Source organism: Nipponia nippon, unplaced genomic scaffold (assembly GCF_047370975.1).
Source record: "Nipponia nippon isolate SJK-2023a ecotype South Korea unplaced genomic scaffold, ASM4737097v1 scaffold_4, whole genome shotgun sequence".
In the NCBI taxonomy this organism is placed as follows: domain Eukaryota; kingdom Metazoa; phylum Chordata; class Aves; order Pelecaniformes; family Threskiornithidae; genus Nipponia; species Nipponia nippon.
The window spans coordinates 60,518,787-60,544,186 of NW_028262358.1; the positions used below are offsets into that span (position 1 = coordinate 60,518,787).

General features: G+C 41.1%; 1 protein-coding gene across 1 annotated transcript; it reads left to right on the forward strand.

Annotated features, from left to right (window-relative positions):
* The first annotated feature begins 1,764 nt into the window (after positions 1–1,764).
* On the forward strand, positions 1,765–20,883 carry NMBR (neuromedin B receptor). The gene is made up of 3 exons (XM_009460812.1): positions 1,765–2,180; positions 17,096–17,444; positions 20,482–20,883. The coding sequence occupies exons 1-3, from the start codon at positions 1,765–1,767 to the stop codon at positions 20,881–20,883; spliced, it is 1,167 nt and encodes a 388-aa protein (XP_009459087.1).
* Positions 20,884–25,400: the final 4,517 nt, after the last annotated feature.

The window sequence follows — 25,400 nt, forward strand, 5'->3', positions numbered from 1 at the left end:
TAATAAACTAATCAGCATTATATGAAATAGTAATTTACACAACTTTAACACATTTATATATTCAGGGAAGTGAGAAGGGCCACAAAGATCAATCAATGGATACAAAGAGGTGCAATTTTTAAGAAGCAGTAATACTTTTTGTTTGATAATCTTATTAAAAGGTTATTTAAAATAAATCATTGATGTCTTTTAAATTTAATTCCTACACTGGACAGCATGCCATGGACAGGCTGTATATTACTGCACATGTGACATGCTCTGCTTCTGGTATTTCAGTGGTCGAACTCTTTCTCCCACTTCAGCAAGTCCTCCGTGCATTCATTTGCTTTCTCCATATGCCTATCATAAACCCACAGGACTTCAAGAGATCTGTTTTAATAATATGAATAAGTGAGTTCATTGCAAAATCATACATCCTCCCATTTGAGAAGAGGAAGGGAAAGAATCAGTCCGTAGAGAATGTTACTGGCAAATGCTGTTATTCCTCTGCCTTCTCTTTATCTTGAAAACTTCAGTCCAGTAGGCCTGCCTCTCTTTCAGCATATTTGCACTGCTACCTGCATTCATAGCTTCTGCTGGAAGCAGATGGAGCTGTTTGGAAAGCCTATCCATGTGCAGACACGAGGAAGTAAAAGATACTACCTCGCTGAAAAGCAAGCAACACTAGGGACAAATGCTACACTTTGAAGAGGCAAACAACGTTTATTGTCCACTGTGATACACCATTTGCATAGTAAGTCGTGGATAAAACATATCACCTGTCCCCATTTCCATAGTCGAGGCTAATGTGAAATGCAACCCTAAAACTTTAAAGGCAGCTGATGCCTTTGAGGAGGGTCTATTCAGAACGTACAGCTGGATGACAGGAATAAAATCTCTTCATCTCCAAGTCCCTCGCTCCCCATCACTCTGTATTTCAAAGCGCCGTGGTTTCACCTGGGTAAGATGCTGGAAGCGGGGTTTCCCAGAGGCGATCCCGCCCGACGTGGCAGACAGCTCTCCGGTTCGCCGGGCAGCCCCTCTCGGGGGGCTGCTTGCGGAGGGCAGCGGTGGCGGGAGCCCGCCGCGCCCCCCCGCTTCCAGCCGTCAGCATCGCGCCCAGGGGCTGGGACCCCGCGGGACAGCGGCGGCTCCGCGCTCCGCGTCTCCCCTCCGCGCAAGATCCGCCCCGGCGACTCGGGGCTGGGGCGCGGGCACAGGCGCTTGCGGGAGGAGAGGCGGGGCGGCTCCTCCCAGCCCCAGGTATAAATCGGGGCTGCGGAGTAAGGAGCCGGCTTGGGCTGCGCCTCGTCCCCGCCTCCGGCGCTGGCGGCCGCGGGGCGAGCAGCACCGGCGCCGCTGGACAGCGCCGGCGGCAGCGCGGCCCCGGCACCCGCGGGGCGGCGGCGGGGTCGGGTCGGGCCGGGCCGGGCCGGGCCTCCGCCGCGGCGGCGCCCCTGGGTTGCTGGCGAGGGCGGGCTGCTGTCCCGATGGCGGTCGCTGCCCCCGAGGCTCAGGATCTCGCCCTCCTGCCCCCCGGGAGAGGGCTTGTCCGAAGAGCTGAAAGAGAGCGGCACGGGATTTTTTATTTTCCCCCGCCACTGCGCCGGCGGACGGTGCTGCCTCTGCATTTCTGAGGGGAGAAAACTCGACAAAGAAAAAGGGGGAGGAAGAAAGGCAGGAGGGAAAGGGGAGTAAGTTTGTTGACTTGCAGAGAGGTGAAGCTTTCCAGTCATTCCCACTGCACTTTGCACTGGAGACCTCCGGTCTGCCTGAAACTGGAGGATGGAGGCAGAGCTGCCACCCAAGCCCACGGCAATGCCCCTCGGGGGGAATGGGAGTGCCCAGCTGGTACCAGATACAGCCCTGCTGCCCCCGGCGCAGGGCACGGCCATGTTCGCCGTCCGCTGCGTGATCCCTTCGCTTTACCTGTTCATCATCACTGTGGGCTTGCTGGGCAACATCACCCTCATGAAGATCTTCATCTCCAACAGTGCCATGAGGAGCGTGCCCAACATCTTCATCTCAAGCCTCGCTGCCGGCGATCTGCTGCTGCTAGTGACCTGTGTGCCTGTGGATGCCTCCCGGTATTTCTCCGAGGAGTGGCTCTTTGGAAAGGTGGGCTGCAAACTCATCCCTGCCATCCAGCTCACCTCCGTTGGTGTCTCTGTCTTCACCCTCACCGCCCTCAGTGCTGACAGGTAGGAGAGCTCGGCTGCCCCTTCTCAGCCCTCTGCAGCTTGGGCTAAGGCTAGCGGGAGCTGGCATGAAAGGTAAAGCACCCCTCTGATAAGGTATCCCTGCTTTGCAATCCCCTCATTCCAACTTGTGAGGTGCCCATACTTCTCCTTCCCTCACTGACTGATGGCAAGTCTGGTACTAACTTAAGTTAAAGGGTGTCTGGAAATGGGTGCACCTGAGCCTCCAACTTCCAGGGTGCCAGCTGCAAGAACTGTGTTTAGTCCTGTCTTCCGCACCTCTGGGATGGTCCTGTAACAGCCCGTGTATTGGAATCTTATTCATTAGAGGAAGGTTTTAGACTCTAAGTACAATCCACGACAAGCCACAGTGATATGTCAACAGGCAGTGAGCAGCTTAAACCAAGACAAGCACGGAGGCATTTTTAATAGATTTGTTTCTTTCTGATGAGAAAGTGTGTGTGTGTGTGTGTATTTGTGCCCTAACAGAAGAGCAAGGTACCAGAGGTGACTGCCAGAACTAGTTCAGGCTCTGGGAATTTGAAGGCACCAAACTGTTCTATTGTAACTGTCAGTCTTAAACTTTTGGTTCAAACTATTCATTTTGGCTTCTTCTGAACTTATAGAAAAGGAAAAAAAAAGAAAAAAATTAAAATGTGCCAAAACAAATTAGAAAGTAATACTTGCATCTCCGGTACTTGTCAAATTAGGAAGAAACAAAGAGTTGGACCCCAGGTTCTTCCTCCCAGTTAATATAAATGGGTACTTAAGGGATTTATAGCAACGGGATGGCTGTTAATTGTGCTTCAGGCTCTGAAAGACAAAATCTTGCAGTGTCATTGACAACGTCAAATTAAATTAAATTATCCTTCTTTCCTCAACTAAGCATTTTTTTTTAGCCAGAAAAGAAAATGTTTAGTTCCTTCTCCATGGCAATTACCCCATTGTCTTTTGTTGGGGTTTAAGCTGAACAAATGCATTCCATTGGTGCATGATGTAAAGGCTTGAGTTTAGTAGTGTATGTTCACACTTACAGTAATGTTTCTTTAAAACTTTTGATCCCCTTTTATAGAGTATAAGTGTAATTTATTTCTTTTTTTGTAGCCAGTTCAGTAAATCGTTTGATTCCACCTGAGAGTAGTCTTCAGTGGCCATGAATTTCAGTGGTGTTTGAATCAGGATCTAAATAAAATACTTGCGTATAAAGACTTTGTAACTTATGAAAATGGATTATATTTTTGAAGAAGAGCTTGCAAAACATACCTTAAAGTGAACACCTCTAACTCCGATTACCTCAGTTAAAGAGTATGTCAAAATCTGTCCTTGGAGAGCCAAGCAAACCTTGCAGTTTTCTTTCTGCTCTATTTCCACTGTTTAGAAGCATGATTGTGGTATCTTATTTGAAAAGGGAAGAAGTTATTTGCAGAGGAGATTGTATCTCTAGTGAAATATAATGTGAGGGAATGCTGGTGGTTTAATGTTTAAGGATTCATGCATTTACTTTTTATATAGCTTTGGAGCATTCATTGTTTGCTTTTTCCATATAATTTTGTATCCTTTTAATACCAGTAAAGATTCAAGAAGTAATAATGCTGAATCTGTTTACACTGAATGCATTTAGAATTACACATCCTAGAAAACAGCTACAGATGGTGTGCTGTGACCATATAAGCTCATAATAAATACATTCCTCCAGCATTCTGGAGTCCACAGTATATACAAATATCAGAAATGGTTATACTAAGAGTTTAACAACTCTGTTTCTTTAACCTTTGCAGTTACCTTTTCAGTTACTGAGAACAAAACGCATTTCTTTTTCAGTCAGAAGAGCAGCCACTGACTTCAGAGGCCAGTGTCTTATCTCCTAGGGGCCCAAGTCATCTCTGAGTGAAGCTGGCTGGACTCTCAATGCAGTTTGGGTTGGACTTTTTTGTACGACAAACACTTGTGTTGAACTAAAGGGGAGGCACTGGTGTGCAGGGTTTTTTGTCGCACTAATTTGTAGCCAGATCCTAATGTCTGTCATCTTTACTAAATTTGGTTATGGGAAAACTGTATGTGTAATTATGTCGGCAGATCAGAAGTGGTGGCAGCATCCTGCACCTAAGAGGTGATGAGGAGGCGAGGCCTGGCTGGGGGCAGTGTTATCTCCAGATAAGCAAATCTAGCATAGGATGTTAGCAGTTTGGAAGCAGTGATATTGCTAAAAAGGCTCCATTATAATCCAGTACATACTCGGTCTGGTATACAATGTCTTCTCAGCCACCCCTTCTTTCACAGATAATGGTCAAAGTATGTTTTAATATATGCTCATTAAAGCCTTTCCTGCTTTTTACTCCGTATTACCACAGGACTGTATAGAACTCCAGACATTGATTACACTAAGGAACAGATTTATAACTATTTAGAGTTCTTTACAGTGTGCCTGCATGAATTAGAATAAGGGATGTTGTCTTGGTTTCCACAGTGTAATTGGCACTTACTGTTTATGTGGAAACTCTGCATGGCAAATTACATGTATGTGGTACATTTAACAACAACGGCTACAGAAGCAATAAACTCTGAATGATTGTTACCTACAAACTGAAGCCATAAGGAAGAAAAAGTAGTATTCATTGCATATATATCTTTTCTAAATTTGCTTTATTTCATGTGACTTTTTGTCACGGAAGTCTCTCTCAGCATCACTAGTGCTTTCAGTGTGACAAACGCGCACCTTCTATCTGGAAGCTTCGTTATCTAGTACTGAGATTATTTGGGTTTTGGTTTGTGGGTTTTTTGTGTACAAACATGATATGTAATTTGTAACAGTGCTTCCCAGACTTCCCTAGAGCACACTTTCAGATTGAAATTGGCAGCACACAGCTGATCTGCCCAAGGTTGTCCAGGAGTAGCAGCTGGTCCCGTCAAACAGCCCTTCCCACCCTGAAGCTCCTGTGGGCCTGGCTGCCAGGGGTGGGTGGCGGTGCCCTGCTGCGGCCCCACACATTTTGGGGCAGAGCGGGGTGGGAGGTCAGCGGCAGTGGTGGGGATGGTGGCAGCAGAGACGATGCAGTGGTGGCACTGGCGGTGCAGTGTGTTGGCTTCAGAGGAGGGTGCAGTCTCCCTCTTCTCTGGCGTGCAGAAGGCAGCACAGGAGCGGTGCTGCTGAGCCAGCTGTCCCCTCTCACTGCCACGCAGGAGACGTGCAGGGACAGCACCTCTGCCCCTCATGGCCACTGCTCCTATTGATTTTCCTCTACTGCAGAGAAACCAGACCACCTCTAGAAACCTTAATATTTCTCTGGTTTAAAAAAACCAAGAAAAAAGTGGAGGGTGGATTACAGAAAGAGAAAACCTAATAACTACAGTGGATGACAAACAGAAAAAAGGAAAGGAACTGAGGGACAAGAATGTACAAAACAAAAAAAATAGGGGACACAAGGGGCCACAGAGAAGAAGACCTCCAATAGCACTCAGCACACCCTGAAAGTGCCCACAGAGCTGGTGCGTGATGGCCAGGGGTGCATTTCCTAGAGGTGTGGATGGACAAGGAAATAAAAACGGGTCTTCTGTCTAGCTCGCTTCTCCGGGGCCACGGACTGCAGTTTTGGCCAGGACTAATGGATGTTGATGAGACAGTCCCAGGACTTGGTGTGATCTTGGATAAGGAGGGTAAAAAAAAAGAAGTAAGAGGAGAAGTGTAGCCAGAGGGACCGCAGCAGGGCACACATGAAGAAAAGGTGTGCCAGCATCTCCTCACTGCATAAAGGACAGAAGCCAGTGATGAACCTGGTTTGAACTGTGCCTGACTTGAACCATACCATGAACTTGTTCACTGCTTCAGGGAGTGTTTTTCCAATTTATGTCCATGGTGGGCCACACAGTTAGCCCAGAGTGCAAACTGGGCCCATGGGGCTCCTCACCCTCTTCACAGGGCTGTTTTGTGCCTGGGAAGGACTCTAGGGTAAGAAAGTGGAGCACAAATACAGAAAGATGTTTCCAAGATGCCTTTCAGAGCTAGAGGGCTGGATGACGCATAAACCTCAGGCAGTGGATTAAGAATGAGTGCTACAGTGTGCACCTCTGGCCATCACTGCATTATTGTGTATGCTGATGAAAAGCAATTGTATCCAAAAATGCCAGGAGACCTGGGGTGAATAGACTTTGAAGGCATAAATGGCAGCTCCTTACAACAGCTTTAGATTTGTCCCATATAGTCTTTCCTTTTCTTTTTGGCTGTCATTTATGCCTCATTTTTTATATGCTCTGTAAAAATAGGATTAAATTTAATTCTGCTACTTTTTCTAGATTGAATTTTCTTTGTAATGAGGGGTTTAAATGTGTTAGCTCAAATACAGTCCTGCTGCACTATAATGAAGACAGTGAAGCTGAACAGTGGAGGAACTGGCCCTACTGCAATTGAAATAGCATCTTCTTTGTATTCTTCCTAAAAAGTGTGACAGAAAGACACCTTTGATGAGACACATTCTTGATTAACCAGGTAACAAAGTTATTTTTCATTAATGCCATGACTCCTTTCCTGTATCTTAATAACAACGGAGTTGTTATGTTACATAAAATTTAAATTCATACTTAAATAATTAAATACAGTGCCTGACTGAGATGCTTAAAATGCATCCTATAGATTTGAATAGAAACTATTTGATCCTTTTTAGTTTCTTTGTTTGTTTTATTTCTTTATTTATTTGCTTTAATTTTGGAAGATTGCAATATGTATTTTTAAAAGTCTAAAGAGACTCAAAAACGTTTTGTGCAAGTTTAGTATCTATGTGCTGTCTTCTGACTACAACTGATGACAAAAGCCATTCTGGCTCAGTTTGCATGCCTACTGTCTCCTACTTTTTGGAGGACTCAGGAAATATTTTGAAGACATTCAGAAGTGTGAAAAGGTGCCCTAGTAACTCCTTTAGGATTTTTCATTAGTAAAATCACTCTCAATAAAAGTTTATTTTTACTCTTCTTCAGAATTTATTTAAAGTTTCTTTTTTTTGTTATGTCAGGTGCTGATTCAGGCTGAAATATAGTGATTGGAGACCTCTAAAATCCTCATTTTTTATTACATGTAGTGAGCAGGTGAAGCAGGAAAGTGGACATGATTTCCTTTTGAGCTCTAATAGCTGACATTCAGGGACTAAAGAGCCTTAACAAGGAAAGCAGGATTAAATTAAATCCTGAAAATTACCTGTAATTAACCAAAGAATAAAGAAAAAATAATCAAAGGTAAAATGAAAGACTATCTGTATGAGAGAAAAACAATGCCTTGCCTGTATATAGTAGATGGGAAAACAAAATTGTATGGAACCAGTAGAACTATGAAACCTGTAAGTATATCTCTTAGAAACCCTAACACTTGAGATAAATGTATTGAATGAATGACTTACTGAAGTACATTAAAAGAAATGATGGTCCAGATGTTTCTCTCACTGTAGGCTGTGGCAGTGTGGTTATAATTATGCGATAACAGGCAAAGCAAAAGAAATTTAAGAGAGATTGGGCAAGCTTTGTCTCTCACATTTTTTTCAATGCACCCTTTAGTTTATATGTGCAAACTTGACTGACAAAATAAAGCTTTCCAGAACATCTTTGCTGTAACTCCGACATATTTTGTCAGGAGCAATCCTTTTTGTCAAGTTAAACAGTGAAGCCTGTCCTCCCCTGTCCCCACCGCAAAATGTTCTAGTTCATTTGTATCCATTCCATACAGCTAAAAGGAATATGCTGGAAAATATTCCAGAAAGAAAAAAGGGATGAGGAAAAAACCCCATGCAACAATGCAGGAGAAATTTTATATCTGGAGTAGATTAAGGAATTACCTATTTTAGGGTAAGTTTGTCCAAGTCAGGCAATTCTAGTCAGCTGTTGGAGAAGTTCCTCTTATGACCATCTTTACACAGCTGAAAATGATTTCTCAGCAAATAACATTTTCCTCTCATGTTAGGCAAATTTTTCTCAAGCTTCATACAGACACGCACATCTGTTAAACTCCTGCCTTTGTGCGTGTGTCCTGTGTCTGCTCTTCAACTAATACGGAAACAGCTTAGTCCTGAGGATGGCGAAGTGAGAAATGGCTGTGGTGTTTATCCTAGTCACTGATCGGTGACTGTGTTGTGCTGGCAGTAGCCAACTTTGCTTTGATTAATGCAAATGCCGGTGTCCGATAGCCTTTCGTAGGTTGCAACCTGAACCCTGAGAAACTGTTACAAAACCATTCCTCTTGTTTCCTGTTTCTTTGATCAGTTCAGTAAAAGCCTGTGCCTGTGGCAGACAAAATAGCTGCTAAACAGCAGATCCAGCTGAATTCTTACCAAGCAGGCCTGAACGTAAATCTTCATACATTTATTTTGTTTGTCTCTCCCCATAACATGGTACACAATTCCCTTATATATTGCATTGCAATGGGTTTATCCAAATTGGACTGTTGGAATCCTCAAGTCTGCATTCAGCAGGTCCTCAGATATAACGTCAAAGATCAGATATGGTCTACCAATGCTCTCTCTGGGGAAAAGATTTCACATGTTTTCTGTGATGATAAATTTGTTAGAGAATAAATAATAAATATCTTTTATATATGTGCAGAGTGATGGATCTCTCAAATATCCTTCCTAAAAGGGACAATTTCATTGAACCCTGATTTTAAATAGTTTAATTATAGAAGAACTGGTGTATTTCTCATATAGGTTTTGCTGCAGGACTGTTCTTCCAGACTATGTATTCCTAGTGCTAAATTATTTTTGTCTTTTTTATATGTACTAATGAAACAAGGCATATGCAGTCACATGTGTAGCTCCTGTGTACCTCCTGTGTACCTCCACTAGTAACTTCTAAATCCATGCTGAGATTCAGCCCAATTTGACAGTGTGATTACAAATAGCAAGTAAGTTCTTACAAGTTCATTAAATTTGTGGAAGGTAAGAGGAAACCTACGTTGGTGCCCATTGAAGAGAAGCGTCTTTTGGAATTAACTTGGCACAACTTGTCAGATGTCAGAGAGAATAACCATGAGACAAACAATCCATACAAACCTTGGCGTAATTAGTTCTGCTGCATGTAGATTTAATTGTGTATTTCCAGCACTGTATGATCATGAATACAAATAAAATTGTGGGGTCTGTGTGAATATGAGAGAAATGGATTATGCTGATATGTTATCGTTCTATCTCATATGATTCTCTTTTGTCCTTCACATGACTATCCCAAATGTTGTTTCGTTTTTTCCCACTAATTTTCACAGTACTTTTTTTAACATAGTGTCATTTTTGTGCTTTGACTCCAAGCTTGTTTAATTGTTTGTATTTTAAAGATTGCTATATTAACTTTTTCCTCTGTGATTTTTTAATGTTCCTTTTTTTACTGTGTTGTGTACTTGTTTTTTTCCATGTACATTGATTTAAATGCAAAATTACAACAGAAGTTGCAAATGAAATTGAACTGGAAACAAGTTTACAAGTGACAGAGTGGAGCCTTCCAAATTATGATACTGGAACAAATAAATGAACTTGCAGCTTTCTGAACTTAGAGATTTGGGGTCTAGCTTCTCAAATGGTAAAATCTAAGTCTGTTCCAGATACATTAATAGAGGTTTGGTTATTTAATTCTTCCTGACTTGTAACATTTCTGAAAATCGTCTGACCTCAATAGTTGTGTTGTCTGCCATTGCATGGACTATTAGTGAATTCATCAAGGTAATGGGAGGAATGATTTTGTAACAGCAACAATTTTGTAAAGGTAAACTGGCACTGAGCACATTTTACACTCGGGATTTCTGCTTTCAGGCATTTTAGTTTCTGTAACTGATATTTTTATTGACCTTCTGCTCCAGCAGAGATGATTTTATGAGATCTTCTTCATTCAAGTATGTGTGGATATCATTGCTGGGAGTCATGCAGTAAGCATGTGGTGGATATGCAGATAAGCATGCATCCCGTCTCATCAATCTAAAGGCAGGGGTGTCAATGGGATTTGGATCAAGTCCATTTGGGGAAATGTTCCTCTTTCATCAAACTCTTTTGACCCTTCAAGATTCAGAATATAAACTCTGAAAGAATAAGACAAGATTAGGTGTGGTTTTCTAAGATCTTTTTTCTTACAATAGGATTATATTGAAGAAGAAGTAATATGACTAGATGGAGAACAGAACACTAGGGGACAAAGCCAAACAGTATGTAAGCTCATCTAGGCTACATATTGCAATGCCTACTCTCTAACCTAGGTGTTGACCTTCCCCTCCTCCTGTCCACCCTTTGTGAGCAGAATCCAAAATCCATAATTCCCAGTTAGTGTTGGAATGAGGTAAATGCTCCAGAAAGGCAATAAAAGCCAAGAGAATACACACACTAAACTACCTTATACTTCCCAGTGGGAAATGCTAAGTCCAGGGGTTTGTATGACGCAGCCTGGGAAGAATAAGATTCTCTCCTCATTGATGAAATGTTAATTTTGAGCAATTGTCTAGCAGGCCTGGGCAAAGACTCCTGGACACCCTGGCTGAATGAATGCTCCATTTTGTTCTTGGAGAGGCAGGTACCGGGGCTGCCTTTGACACAGCTGTTTTGTGAAGGCTAGTGACTTCGATGTGCTCCAGCCATTATTGAAACACAACTTGGACATCAGACTCCTCAGCTTTGCTGTGCTTAGTTTCAGGATCCTAACAAAGTTTAGATGCAAACTGAGTAGGTCTGGTCAGGGGAGCTCCCGGCATGCACAGCAGGGGAAATACCACTACTTGCATAAAGTACTACTTTTAAAGTCAAGAAAGAAGGGGCACAGCAGGCAGTGGTAGTCCAGCCATTGTGCGAGACTTCTGGGTGGTGTTCTTGCAACCAGGCACCTGAAAGTGTGTGGTTTTGCTATGCGTATATGTTCATATGCACATATATATGTGTGTGTGTATATATATATATGCTCAAAAACATGTTCAACAGTGCCAAAACAGGCCTGAGCGCTAGAAGTCAACTGCTTGTCAAACTGTTAGAGCACCACCATGGTGTGGTTTTGACCTGGGTCAATCAATATTCCCCTAAACATTTTCTAGCCATGATTCAAGATTAAACACAAGCCCAGGGGCTGTTACCAACAGAAGAGTAAACTGCCTATCTTGTTTGGATGTGGTGGTCTCATATTGGGAGATTAAAGAGTCTAATGGGATGGTCATGGGTGTCCAGCCAATGCTACCTGGCCTCCAAGAATAGGCTCTGGCACAGTTTAGTTTGCTAATATAGATATAGCACAAGTTTTTGTTAGATTTGGCTCCTGGTTGCCTTCCTCTCCTCCCCTCCTCCTCCTCCTCCTCCTCCTCCTCCTCCTCCTCCTCCTCCTCCTCCTCCTCTTCCTCCTTCTCCTCCTCCTCCTCCTCCTCCTCTCCTCCTCCTCCTCCTCCTCCTCCTCCTCCTCTTCCTCCTCCTCCTCCTCTCCTCCTCCTCCTCCTCCTCCTCCTCCTCTTCCTCCTTCTCCTCCTTCTCCTCCTCCTCCTCTCCTCCTCCTCCTCCTCCTCTCCTCTCCTCTCCTCTCCTCTCCTCTCCTCTCCTCTCCTCTCCTCTCCTCTCCTCTCCTCTCCTCTCCTCTCCTCTCCTCTCCTTTTCACAGTAGAAACTTATAGAAGCTGCAACTCTGCTGATGACATATTTGTCTGTCTTAAGATATGTAAAAATATGTTCATCAGCAACGTGGTATTATTAAACTTAAATATAAATCTACCGGGAATACTGACATATATGAACTCTTCTGAATAATAGTCAGTGAAACAATTTACTGTTACTGCTCTCAGGAGGAGAATTGAACAAATTACTAATGATACTTTTAACTAGTGCAGTTATAAGTAAATGGGTTTAGACAAGTGGGACTAAAAAGCCAGATTGCAGGCAGCAAGCTAGCATTGCAAGATTTGTACTAGCTTGTAAGAAATATAATTAGCTAATGTGAAGTGGGTAGCAAGAGAAAGAAGTTGCAAGAGAAGAAAAAATGAAAAGGAAAGAGACAATTTATGTTCTGAAACACTGGGTGGACAGCACAGGTTAATGTATTTCATGCAGAAAAAAACCCCAATCTTGGGAAACTTATGTTTTGATTCTTTTCCGTGTGGAGAAAACATCATCCAAAAGACTAAATCAGGTTTTTTTTGTTGAAGCATTATTGATAGTTTTTGGCTCAAGAGAGTGTGTTTCTGTAGAGGGGAAAACTCATTCCACTTAGGAAAATCTTAGGATTTTTCCCCTGAGAAACACAGAACATGTGCATTTGGCATTCATTTTAATTGTGTTTACACATGGTCTGCTAGTCTTCATTTCAAACACTCTTCATTATATTCAGCTATCAGACCTCTGAGATGCTCATTCCCGGTGAATACAGTTCTCTGCACTTAGATAAGCACAGAACAAAAATGTTAGGACTAACTATAAAAAACTTCAAGAAATCTACTTTAAATTGCAAGAATTTAAAAGAATAGAATTGAATAAAGTGAACCTCAGACTGTTTGTGTGTTGTGAAAGAAGTTCCCACAACACTGGACATCAAATGATTCCACATGGTTTTCAGCTAGATGAATTGTTCTCCTCTTAATGATGCAACTGGAGTTGAGACATGGGGATTTGGCCCCATCCAAAATTTCATTCTACTTTAGTGGAGTGGACTACAACGGGACACGATATTAGTATTTTTAACAAATATTGACCATACAGCCATGTTTCCTATTCAGATATATTTATATCCTTCTATATTGTTAGGCTAAATGCTGTCTTTTTGTGTTTGAAATCTTCATGCAATGACACCATAAAATGCTAACACAGAAATGGTTTTGATAAATGACTCTAGTTTGCCGGAAATGCAGTACTATGACACAGCAACATCACTTAAAACAGAAGCTTTATAATAAAGCCAATGATACCAACCCCTCCAGCTCCAGGATTAAAATGCAAATTAAATCAAAGTAGTATGGAGCTGCCCTGCCTGTATTAGGTCTCTGCTTGTTTTATGACATTTCATTATTATATTTATTTATTTGCATTGGGATGGCATGTAGGAAACTGGGTGATAAATTAGCGTGCTATTTATGGTAAGTGCTATATGAACAGGAACAAGAAGACAGTCCCTGACCTGAAGGATTTTCAAGTAGAGACAACACAAGATATGGAAAGGAAAGGGCAAGGAAATATTGAGCCAATTCTGGTTAGAATGGTAGGCTGTAATCATAGTCCAGTAGCTGCCTAAGTATTGTCTAGTTGTTTTGATTTTTCTTTTTAATTTGTGTTTGAAGGGCATCACAAAAAAGTACTCTAGAAAAAGAGGTAGCACTGCAATGGAGGGACAGCTTAGGACTAATCATGAAGCAGCTTCTTTTGAAGTCAAGTATGTGGGAGTGGAACAGGATTGTGGACTCAGCAGAGACAGGAGTAGAGCTTCCCATACTAATTGGGAGCTGAGAAATACCTTTGTGAAGGCCTTTGAAAACAAAGATGGGGAGGAGTAGACAAGCTATACTGGAGTTTAGAAGGTAGCAACATGTTATAACTCTGGAGGAAGAGGTTATTCTTTCTTTCATCATTTTTTTGGGGGTTGTGTGGAAGGGAGGAGATTGCTTTATAGTGAAAATACACTATACAAACAAAACCAATATCTGCAGAATGGGTGAGTTTGTGCTTGTGTCTGTTGGCAGAAACCACAGCTCCAAAGAAAGGAAACTTATTATAAAAGTATTTCCTGAGTTGGGATTCCTTTGTCAGCAGTGATAATGATAGAGGATGTAAGAAGACAGAATTTACATGAAGGCTTTTAATTAAAACCAAATGCATATTTATAATTATGTCCTGATCTTCATGGCAACCTATAATTTTCTTTTTTCATCAGTGAAGTAAAGGAAAAGATGGATTTTGCTTGCTAATTTGACTAAATAATTTGCACCTTTCCCCTGATATACCAGTGTTGTTCTATTGATAGAAAATACGCACTGTGTAATTTGAATGGTTGGTGGTATGTTTTAGCCTTACATTGGTTTTATACAAAGGAAGAGGCTGGGTATTCATTTTGGGAACACTCCTAATTTCACTCAGTTTACATTCCATTTTGTCTGTAACCTGTCTCTTTCTACTCTATATCTTTTCACAGATGTAAACAAGATGACAGATTTTGTAAAGCACTTAGTGCCTTTTCTTCCCGTTGACACCGAGTACTGTGCAGTGCTGAGTCCTAGGAAGAAGAGTGTCATCTGGTAGTCAGCTGAAGTAGCAAGTAGAATTTTGATAGGATTAAAGAAGAAGTTTTTTTGGGGCTGAACCCAGCTGTTTTTGTGAAAAAGGGCACTCTGCTCCAATGCCTTCCAACCTGGAGTCAGTCATAGCTCAGGGGAAGACATGCTGTTTGCTGAAACAGCAATATATGCCAAGGCGCAAATATATGCCACATTTTCTGCTAATGTAAAGGCTTCTGAAAAGGTGTCCTGTTTAGATATTAACCAGACCAAATGCTGCTAAGACAATTAATTGTACACGGTCACTGTCTTGGGGGACAGGACCGTGGTCAAAATAGTTGCAATGGGAAAAGAGAGGGAAAAAACCGCTGTAGTATGAAACATGATTTTTATCCAACGTCCTTCCCCCCACCAAAGTCCCCAAACCAGCTCTTCCCCAGCAATGTAAAGTTTTAAAGAAATGAGCAGATGTAAGGACTTGACGTCACCTCAGTTAATGAAATGAAATAGAAGGTCTGTCTTTATATAATGGAATCAAGGCAAACAACAATAGGAAGCAAATTATTGAATAATAAGGTCACAGTTTGTGCTGGAGAGTATTTATGCTTTGTGTAGAAGCTTCTATCCTTCACATGGCAGTATAAAGGATTTCTTTACACCTTGGTGTCCAGGGAGTTGCTCATTGTGTGTTAGAAGAAATGGTAAACATAAATTAACAGAGACAGTTTACTGAGTTTAATTTTCTGCTGTGTAACAAGGGTGAAGACACAGTAAAAATCCTCTCTGAATTCAGAGAAGATATGAACATAAATAGCCATTATTTTTAATTATTTAGTGATAAGACAATTTATCACAGTCCTGAGAAAGAGAACTCCAAGGCACATTTTGACTCAAATATTCTCCAAAGAAAAAAAATTCTAGGGTACCAAGACAGTGATCTGCTCCACACATTTTCATGGCATAGCCATTTCCACTGTTGGTTTGCTGCATGGGGATATAGCTTTTATTCACAATTCCTCAAACATCTGCTCAAGGTTTTGAGGGGTTATGACATACCTGTCAGGCCCTGCAAATCAGCCATAAAGGGTATTTGGTATCACAACTCCATTTCTCAGCATTCCCTTCAGCAACTATGTTATATTTAGCCATAACCTAACCCTGGGTATGTATTTAGACACCTGTTAATACCCATACGTGTTTATATTTGTATATGCATGTATATGTATCTACATGCACAGATAAAGAGTTTTATCACCAAGTAGAGACATCTAAGTTACAGTTCTTCTCACTCTAACCTCATTGTATAGCTGACAGAGAGAAATAAGCACCTCAGGGTGATTTAATGGACCTAAAACCTGATTCACCCTTTGAAAATACATCTCCACTGACTAGAAAGACCTTAGCATGAATAAAGTTATGTACCTGGAGTATGAATCTCCCTTGACTCCCTTCTACCTGTTAAACTTTTCTTTAGATATTAAAGAAAAATAATTTTTCCATTTCTCCAAATTTCTGCAATTTCAAAAAAACCCCTCAACCATCCCAAATCAAATCAAAACTAGAAACAAAAAATTGAAGAAGCAAAAAAAAAGAACACCAGAGAAAGCAACCTTCCAAATTACCACAGCTTAGACAAACTGAAATGTTTTGTTCAATGTTCATTTTTTAATAAAAACATTAAAACATAATTTACTTACATTTTGAAAATAAATGTTTTCAAAATAAATTAAAAATCTAAGCAAAACATTAAGGTATCCTTGAAATATTTTTCTTAAAGTATATTTGGCCTTCTAAACCTGACCTTTTCTTGTGGTAAGTTTCATCTTGTATCACCTTCTGCAACAATTTTTTTTTAATAAAAGAATTCTTGACTAGAGTCTACTTCTATTAATTTATTTTACTTTGCTGTAGTGTGATATTTCAATTCTCTGCAATACTTCCTGTTTACCTTGTAACGGTTATGAAATTATCAATTCTGCAAAGGTTTATATGTAATCATATATTATGAGACAGTTTCCCAAAACGCAGTATAGAGCAGCAGCCTCCACTTGCTTATGTGGAAATGTTTACTTTCTTTAAGAGTTTAATACTTCTGCACAGGCCGTTGGGAGTCATTCCTGCCTGACTTTATGAAGATGCTTATATTCCAGGCATTACATTCAGGACAGTATATCTATGTGCAGAAAGGTGCTGGGGTGGAAAGGCAAGAGCCACCGCAGCAGCGGTTGTTGCTGGTCTGGCAAGAGGTGGTTAACGCAGATTATTGTCCTGTGCTCCCAGCGGACTGGTGGATGTGAGAGTGGGAAAGCCGTGGTGGCGGGCAGGAGGGAGTCCTGGGCTGCAGGAGCCGAGGAAGGAGACAAACGCTAGTGTGCATGTGCTGGTATGAGAGCGAGGTGGAAGTATGGAGGTAGGATGTGCATTGGTGGATTTGCTGAGAGGATTTGGGGAAAGAAAGAAAGGAGTCATGGCTGCTTCTGCACTTTCACCAGGCTGGCATAGAATGGGCACCTACAGGCACAGGTTGTATCCAGGGCTCCTTTTGCCACCTCTGGTGGGTATATATGCAGATGAAGCTAGAGATTTAAAGGAGCAAATTTAAGAAAGATTACAAATGCGTTGACATTTCAAATAAGAACAAAATATGACATTATTTTAATCAAAGGTACGACATGAATCACATGTTGAATTTGAAAAGATAACTTTTAATTTGCATCTGCATTTTGATCAATTTCAGATACAAAGCAATTGTAAATCCCATGGACATCCAGACCTCCAGTGCAGTGCTATGGACCTGCGTTAAAGCCATTGCCATCTGGGTAATCTCCATGCTCCTATCAGTTCCTGAAGTGGTGTTCTCTGAACTGGCCCACATCAATGACACAAATAATGCCAGTTTCACAGCATGCATACCATACCCCATGACGGACGATATGCATCCGAAGATCCATTCTGTGCTGATTTTTCTTGTGTATTTCCTTATCCCTCTTGCCATTATTAGTATCTACTACTATCATATTGCAAAGAGTTTAATAAAAAGTGCTCACAACATCCCTGGAGAATACAGTGAGCATTCCAAAAGACAGGTAAGCAATTTGCTTTTTACATCCCGATGAAAGATTTGTGTGCTATATGCACTTATACATGAATGTACAGGGACTATAACATCCAAATTGTTGGATTTCACAGAGGATTAGTTCAGTTTCCACACGCATGAACTAAGCTAAGGATTATCTGAAAAATCTCCTTGTTTTCACACTCAGTATTAAGCCCAGTATGTAAATGAATACGAGCAAGGAAAAACATAAATTCAATGCCATCGATGCATATCCTTAACAAGAAACAGGATTGGTGTATCATAGAATCATAGAATGGTTTGGGTTGGAAGGGACCTTAAAGATCATCTAGTTCCAAACCCTCTTTCGATCGGCAAAGGCGGCTTTCACTAGACCAGGTTGCTCAAAGCCACATCCAACCTGGCCTTGAACACTTCCAGGGAGGGGGCATCCACAACTTCTCTGGGCAACCTGTTCCAGTGCCTCACCACCCCCATAGTAAAGAACTTCTTCCTTATATCTGATCTAAATCTACCCTCTTTCAGTTTGTATCCATTACCCCTTGTCCTATCACTATGCTCACTTGTAAAAAGTTCATCTCCAGCTTTCTTGTAGGCCCCCTTCAGGTACTAGAAGGCTGCTATAAGGTCTCTCCAAAGCCTTCTCTTCTCCAGGCTGAACAACCCCAACTCTCTCAGTCTGTCCTCGTAGGAGAGGTGCTCCAGCCCACTGATCACCTTCGTGGCCCTCCTCTGGACTCGCTCCAACAGGTCCATGTCTTTCCCGTGCTGAGGGCTCCAGAGCTGAACGCAGTACTCCAGGTGGGGCCTCACGAGAGTGGAGTAGAGGGGGAGAATCACCTCCCTCGACCTGCTGGTCACGCCTCTTTTGATGCAACCCAGGATGTGGTTGGCTTTCTGGGCTGCAAGTGCACATTGCCGGTCATGTTGAGCTTCTCATCAACCAATATGTGTTTGTATGTGGTGTTAGTGTAGCCATTACTTGTGTTCTTACTGAGGAACAATGTTTTTGTAGTTAATGCTAGTGGCTTCACCTATCTCTATAGGCAGCTGTTTTGGGAAGAAATCTCCCATGAACTTTTTCAGAATTCTCCCTGATTTTTTTGTGCTTGGAAATGAAAAAACTGACATAGGCAGGGAAAATTTTTCTTAGGGCATCTAAGGTTCTCCTCAGACCAAGGGGTGCTGAAAATATGAACACAGAGCATGAACTGATTCTTTTTTGGCTTTCTCAGTAGATCTTTCTTGGATACAATCCTGAACTCGTGCACTTTTCTAATACCCTTACTATTATAGATGCTGTAAAGCTTTCAGTATAGATTCTGTATACTTTTGAGACAAAGCATTTTAAAATGCTGGATAAAGCCAGCTTCCCTGTAAGGTACAGGAAGCAATAAGATAGCAACAGGCTGTTCATTAGCAGGAACATTTATATGTACAACAGCTTTTGCAGTGAAAATGCCTCAACCACTTTACAAAAGCTTTAGTATTGATAGAGAAAAATACTTATGCCCATTAAAACAATTTGGAAGGGTCTTCTCTGCCAATATTTTAGAAAATACCTTTATACTCACTGAAATCTCTTTGCATATAAGCATGTACATATTCTTTTAAAAAGAAAGACCACATTCCCTCATGTCCTTTTTGCTCAGCATTTCATTTCTACTCTAGCCTGTTTCTTGTCAAAAATGCATACATATTAGCACTTCATGTATTATTTTATTTTCCTGTGAAATATAGAGAGCCTTTTGGCTGAACTTTCAGGATAGAAACAATATTTAATTTATATCACGTTTCTGAACGCACATATGTTTTCAAAGTAAGAACATATTTTTTCATTCCACTTAGTTTTTTTCTTTTTGTTAATCTATGAGGCTCAGAAGAACAGAAAATTCCAGTGTACTTACATATCTCCCAGCAAGAGGAAGTAAATTCAGACTATTGCTATCAAATCACATTTCTTTAGGCCATAGCACAGAAGTGTAATTTTCACCCTATACCTCTGTACCTTTTAGTCTGCCTTTGCAATCTGTCTGAGTGCAAATCCTACCAAACTGAAATGGTAGAGTTTTCCCATCTTTTGTGAATTCCCCACTGGTTTTGGTTTAGACGGAGCCAAGAAATCTTACAGATTTATTTCACGGATTTTGAAACCCTGTTAGAATAAATTCACTTGAATTTTTCAGGTTAAAATTGGTAGAAAATTGAGCAAAGCCAGAAAACTTTCCTGCCTCTGCAAAACTTTGGTACCTGACATACATAATAAATCTTTTGGGAGGAATATGTAGAAAGTTTCTGCCTTCCTTTGGTGCATTCTACCTGGCCAGTTTCCCTCCCTCTCTCAGTTTGGAACCACTGTGTAGGCTCATTTCATGTCAACTTTTCAGCCACTCTCAGTATCTACATTGTAATCCAATTATACTTTAGCACTGCAATTAAGGTACATTTCTTTCATGTCATTATTGAAGATTAACTGCACCTTTCACCTTACCCTGGAATTAAGACGCTTCAGTCTGTGCAATGCAGTTTTGGTGGTTTGCCTAGGAGAGAGGTGCAAGCTGAGGCATTTCAGGCAAAATAATGGGATGTAAGTACCATTGTATAGCTAACACCCTAGTAATGTCTCTACATTTCAAAGCCAATGGTTTCTAAATAGCTTTCTAACTAAAGCTAAGTTTCAAGCCAAACACCGAGATCTCATCAAGAAAGGTTATGTTTCATGGCATCCTTTGGTGCGTGCTTTCAGGCTAAAAGCCAATGTTTACTTGGGTCATGAATCACTCTTGCTGTGTATATCACACAGAAAGAGCAACCTTCTGTAACTGCAAACAGCTAGGGTCTATCACTGAAAGTAAACTGAAAGCGGGAAAGGAAAGTAAATGAGGTAGAAAAAGTAATTCAGTCCCTGAAGGAAGCATTTTTACTCGCCTTATTTATGATAGTTGTTAAAGTTAATATAAAGCAAAATGCTACATGTTTTAATTAAGTCTGTTATGTGGAGTAATTCTATTCGTTGCTGTTCATTTGTGTTCTCTTCATCTTTTTAGATGGAAACTCGGAAACGTCTGGCAAAAATTGTTCTAGTTTTTGTTGGCTTCTTTGCTATCTGCTGGTTCCCTAACCACGTGCTGTACATGTACCGATCTTTTAATTACAATGAGATTGATCCATCGACGGGACATATGGTTGTTACGTTAGTGGCCCGAGTGCTAAGCTTCTGCAACTCTTGTGTCAACCCATTTGCACTGTATTTTCTCAGTGAGAGTTTTAGAAGACATTTCAACAACCAGCTTTGCTGCAGGAGGAAAGCTCAGCAAGAGAGATCTGCCAGCTACTTGCGCAACTCTTCTGCCATTCAAATGACTTCCCTGAAAAGCAATACCAGGAACACAGTGACTAGCATGACACAACTGAATGGGCACAACTCGAAACAAGAAATGTCATTATGATTTAATAGGTGTGATTTTTGACTGTGGAAGAAAATTGAGCTTTTTCTTTCCAGTTTGTAACTTACTTTTGGCTCTCATATGCTTAGACCATCTGAGTCCTCAGCACAGAGGATCTGTAAAGTCTGGCCAATCTGAGGTTATTTCACACCTAGTCTTACTTTTAGGTAGAAGTGAAGAGTACGTTCTATTGAGAAAACAAAACTGACTCGCTTCACATTGTACTTTAAAGGAGATGCTTATATGTTTAACATGTAAGAAAATAAAATAATGAATATTAGTGTAGCTGATCCAACATTGCTTTAAAAAGTATGGATTTTCTGATCTGAAAAATATGTATTTTTAACTGAATATTGATCCAGGCTTATGTCTGACTTTAACAGATTTTGCATTATTTTAGCTGTGCTGTGTGTACAAGCATTGCTCACTAAGACTCGTAGGCATTTTTGAACCAATTAAGGAGCCATTGCAATGCATAGATTCTAGATTCAGATAAAAAAATATTCAAGTGTTGAGTGTGAGATCTTTACCTCATTTAAATCCACATTGTTTTTCACTTTGGCAGACATACAGATGAGAATTTACTTTTTGGGGGTTCTGTTTGCTGTTGAGGTCAGAAGTTTATCTGCTAAAATTACATTCTTTTTGTGATTGACATCTCGAAAGAAAAATGTTGTGTGCAACATGCAGGTTTTCTAGAACTCAGTGTCTGAAAGCTCATTTCTCTGATTTGTTAAGTCTGCAACATCGTTGGTTTAGAATGTCTACATGATTTATATTTGTTACTACTAACTGATCTTGCTGTTATAAGTACACAGCTAAGAAGGACGCAAAGTGTAATGAGATGGCTGAACATTCAAAGAGGTAAAGTTCTGAGTGGCTTTTCAAAGAAGGTCTGCGGCAAGGCTTCCTACAGCTCAGAGCAGTCTCAGAGTGCAGAACCCAGATTGCTAGCAGGCGAAACCAAACTGAAGGATGACCTGCAGGAACACACTTAACATACTCTGATCACTAATGATCATCCAGCCCGTGGGACCAGGCAAGCTCTAGTCTGAAATAACCCTCAAGTCATGAAACATGGGTAGCTGGCATGGGTTGCTCAGTACCACCTCTTTGCTGAATAGATCTACTCCTCTTGCACACACTGTTTACCAGTCAAAACAAAGCCCAAGTACTGTTGAAAATCTCAGCTTTAAAAGACACTTTTTCTTTTCCTGAAGGCCCTTGTGCATAAATAGTTAAGGCACTTCTAGCTGGGCTGCCTAAAAGGATTTTCAGACGTTTTTTGTGAGTCATCCCAGTGCCATGGACAGTGCACAGGTCTTTGTCAGTATTCCCAGGAGAACATTTTCAAGGTACATGGTGAGTGCAGATCTGGGATTAAACCAGCAGGGAATGATGGGTGAGGCTGTAGTTACCAGTTACCATCCTGTCCAGAATAAATTTGCTAGGAGGGCTTACTGCTGTCTCTTTTCATTCACACTCCTCTGCTGGGGATACCTTATGCAAGGCTTGCAAAACTGCCCTTCAGACCACAAGAAATCAAGCAGTTCATCTTTAAAACACCATTTTTTTTTCTTTTTTTCTTTTTTGTTTTTAAAATCAGTTCACATGTCAACACAACTAGTCAAATAGACACAATGACTGAAGCTTGTTGCTGCAAAAACTCATGTAAGGCTACCCATATAAAAGTTTCTAATCTGTCTCAGGGCTGCACCAGCTCTTGTTGGAAGAGCTGATGGAGTAGGAGCTGATTATACCTTATACAGCTGCATGCTATCAGACTAATAACCATTCCCCAAGCCAGGTGAGAGGTTAGCTGGAGCAGGGTCTGTTCTGGGCCTGAGCTCCAGAGAGGAGATGCTCACAATGTCCTTCTTAGGAGAAGGGGCAGTAGTGGCAGACAATGGCACCTTGTGGAAGTATATTATTCCCTCCCTCCATGCCTTAATTCCATGTAAGCCCACATGTTCTCAGAACTCATCTTTAATTTTATGCCACTAATTCTTCCTGGATGCCAGCCAGAGTTTTAGATTCCTGTGTTCTAATCAGTCTTGAATCATTTTTACTCCTGGATATTTTACACCCACAAAACACAAAAGCTTAAAGCCTTCCTTTCTTAATTCTCAGTGGTGATCATTGACTGTGATCAAGTTTCCCTTTTATTTCCACATTTTTTTTCTGGTTCCCTGCTTCTCATTTTGTTTGGCAATCTCTCTACACAGCATATCATTTCATAGGACTTCTAAATCCATTGTGTTTTTTATGTCCTGAAGGCATTTGTCCGATACAGACATTACCAGATGATACAGGTACCCTACCGGAAAAATAATAATCTAATTTATAGTAGATTTGATGCTCGTGTTTGATTTATACTCTTCACTCAGTGTCTTAAATTGCTATGTGTGGTATGGACAGCATGAGTCTGCCTTCTGGCAGAACTGCAAGCTACAACCTGTTCTTTTTCATTGTGCAGGGAAGGTTTTCCCAGGTAGACTATAACTACTACTTGTCAGGCAATCAGTACAATATTCGTTCATTGTTTCCCAGGCCTAATACTCAAAGCCTATTTTGAGTAAGTAACCTAAATTGTATATGCCTCCTCTCAAATTCTTGTAGCATGGCATGGGGGAATTAGTTAATCTGTCTGGAGCTTTACTAGGCATATTGCTAACCCAATACGCACATTTTGGAAGTGTCTGTTACTGTGCTTTTATACACATTGTATACAAGTACATCGGTATGTATGACGCTATTTCCAGACAACACTACTTGCTAACAGTTAAAAAAATGATTGTAGAGCACATTATATGAAGTATTTTCTTCTAACTCTGTAGTCAAAGAAACAAAGGAAATCTGTAAATGAGATCATGTCAACTTTTCAAGTACTACATTGAGATCTATGCCAAAACGGTTGTTAAAATACCATTTGATTCTTTTTTTCTGTTGTGAAAACTTTCTTATTTCAGAAACATCAATTCTTTTCTATCATCTTCCTCTCCTGAATTTTGAGTTGGTTTCTTTCAATAATACTTTTGCAACGACTGAGAAAACTACCATCCTTTCTCAGTCTCTGAAAAATGAGACAATAGAGCTAATTACTGCTTCCTCTGTGTAAGACTTTTTTTTTTTTTTCTAGACTAGAACTAGCAGAAAATAAGTCTGATAACATCTTGTCACCCCACCATGCCTGTAATAGAAACATTACAGTGCTGAATCCTCAAGTGTCAGTATGGTTGAATTCTCAACAGACTCAAGGTACCTCATTTAGCATTACACTGTGAAGTGATAATTGTCTTCAACAAAGCCACTTTGGTTACCATACAGAACAATGTCTTTACTGTTCACAGCACACCTGCCCCACAGATATTTTTCATAACTCAGTCAAAACAGATTCACAGAAATATAAGCACAGGAGGAGTCAATTTGGGAGCAGGAGAGAAAAATGTTTTTTCATGATTTAAAGAGATTCATATTAAGTTGAAGATTTGCAATGTTGATTTCCAGTACCATTTCTTTCTTCACTTATTTCTAAAATAAGAGTCTGTTGCACAATAGTCAGCCTTTCAATGAAATCACAACTCAACCTCACAAAATCACTGGATGCCTTTGAAAATGCACCTGCATGTTTGTAGTACCTGTAACAATCACAGGGCTCTACACGGATGCTCAGTGTTACCTGCTACTGGCTTCTTTCTTTCTGGTACCATGAAGAGTCTTCTCATTCTCCTGCCTGCATAAGGCTAGGGCAGCCCCACCCGCTGTGCCAGAAGGGGATATGGGAGGAGGAAGAATGAGAACAAGTATAGACCAAAAAGATATGATATTCAGGCCACATCCAAAGGGTGTTGGTAAATAGCTCTTTTTCAAACTGGCAACCCGCCACAAGTGCGGTTCCCCAGGGACTGATATTGGGCCCAACATTAGTCAATATCTTCATAAGTGATCTGGATAACGGGATCAAGTGTAGCCCAATGAAGTTTGCAGATGATACTAAACTGAGTGGGGAAGTAGACACTCTGGAAAGGAGAGCCACCCTTCAGGAAGATCTGGATAGGCTGGAAAAGTGGACTAACAAGAACCTTATGAAGTTTAACAAGGACAAGTGTTAGGTCTTGCACCTGGGAAAACAATCCAGGAGTGCAGCACAGACTGGGATCCACCTGGCTGGAGAGCAGCTCTGTGGAAAGGGACCTGGGGGTGCTGGTGGACAGGAAGCTCAATATGAGTGAACGGTGTGCTGCTGCAGCCAAGAAGGCCAACAGGATGCTGTGTTGCATCAAAAAGGGCATCACCAGCAGAGATAAAGAAGTCATTATCCCACTCTACTCAGCACTTGTCAGGCCACACCTAGAATACTGTGTACAGTTCTGGTCCCCGCTATACAAAAAAGATGTCGACAGGCTGGAGGGGCCACCAAGATGATCAAGGGTCTTGGAAGCCTGCCGTATGAGGATAGGCTGAGAGAGCTGGGCTTGTTCAGCCTTGAGAAAAAGAGGCTTAGAGATGATCTCATCACC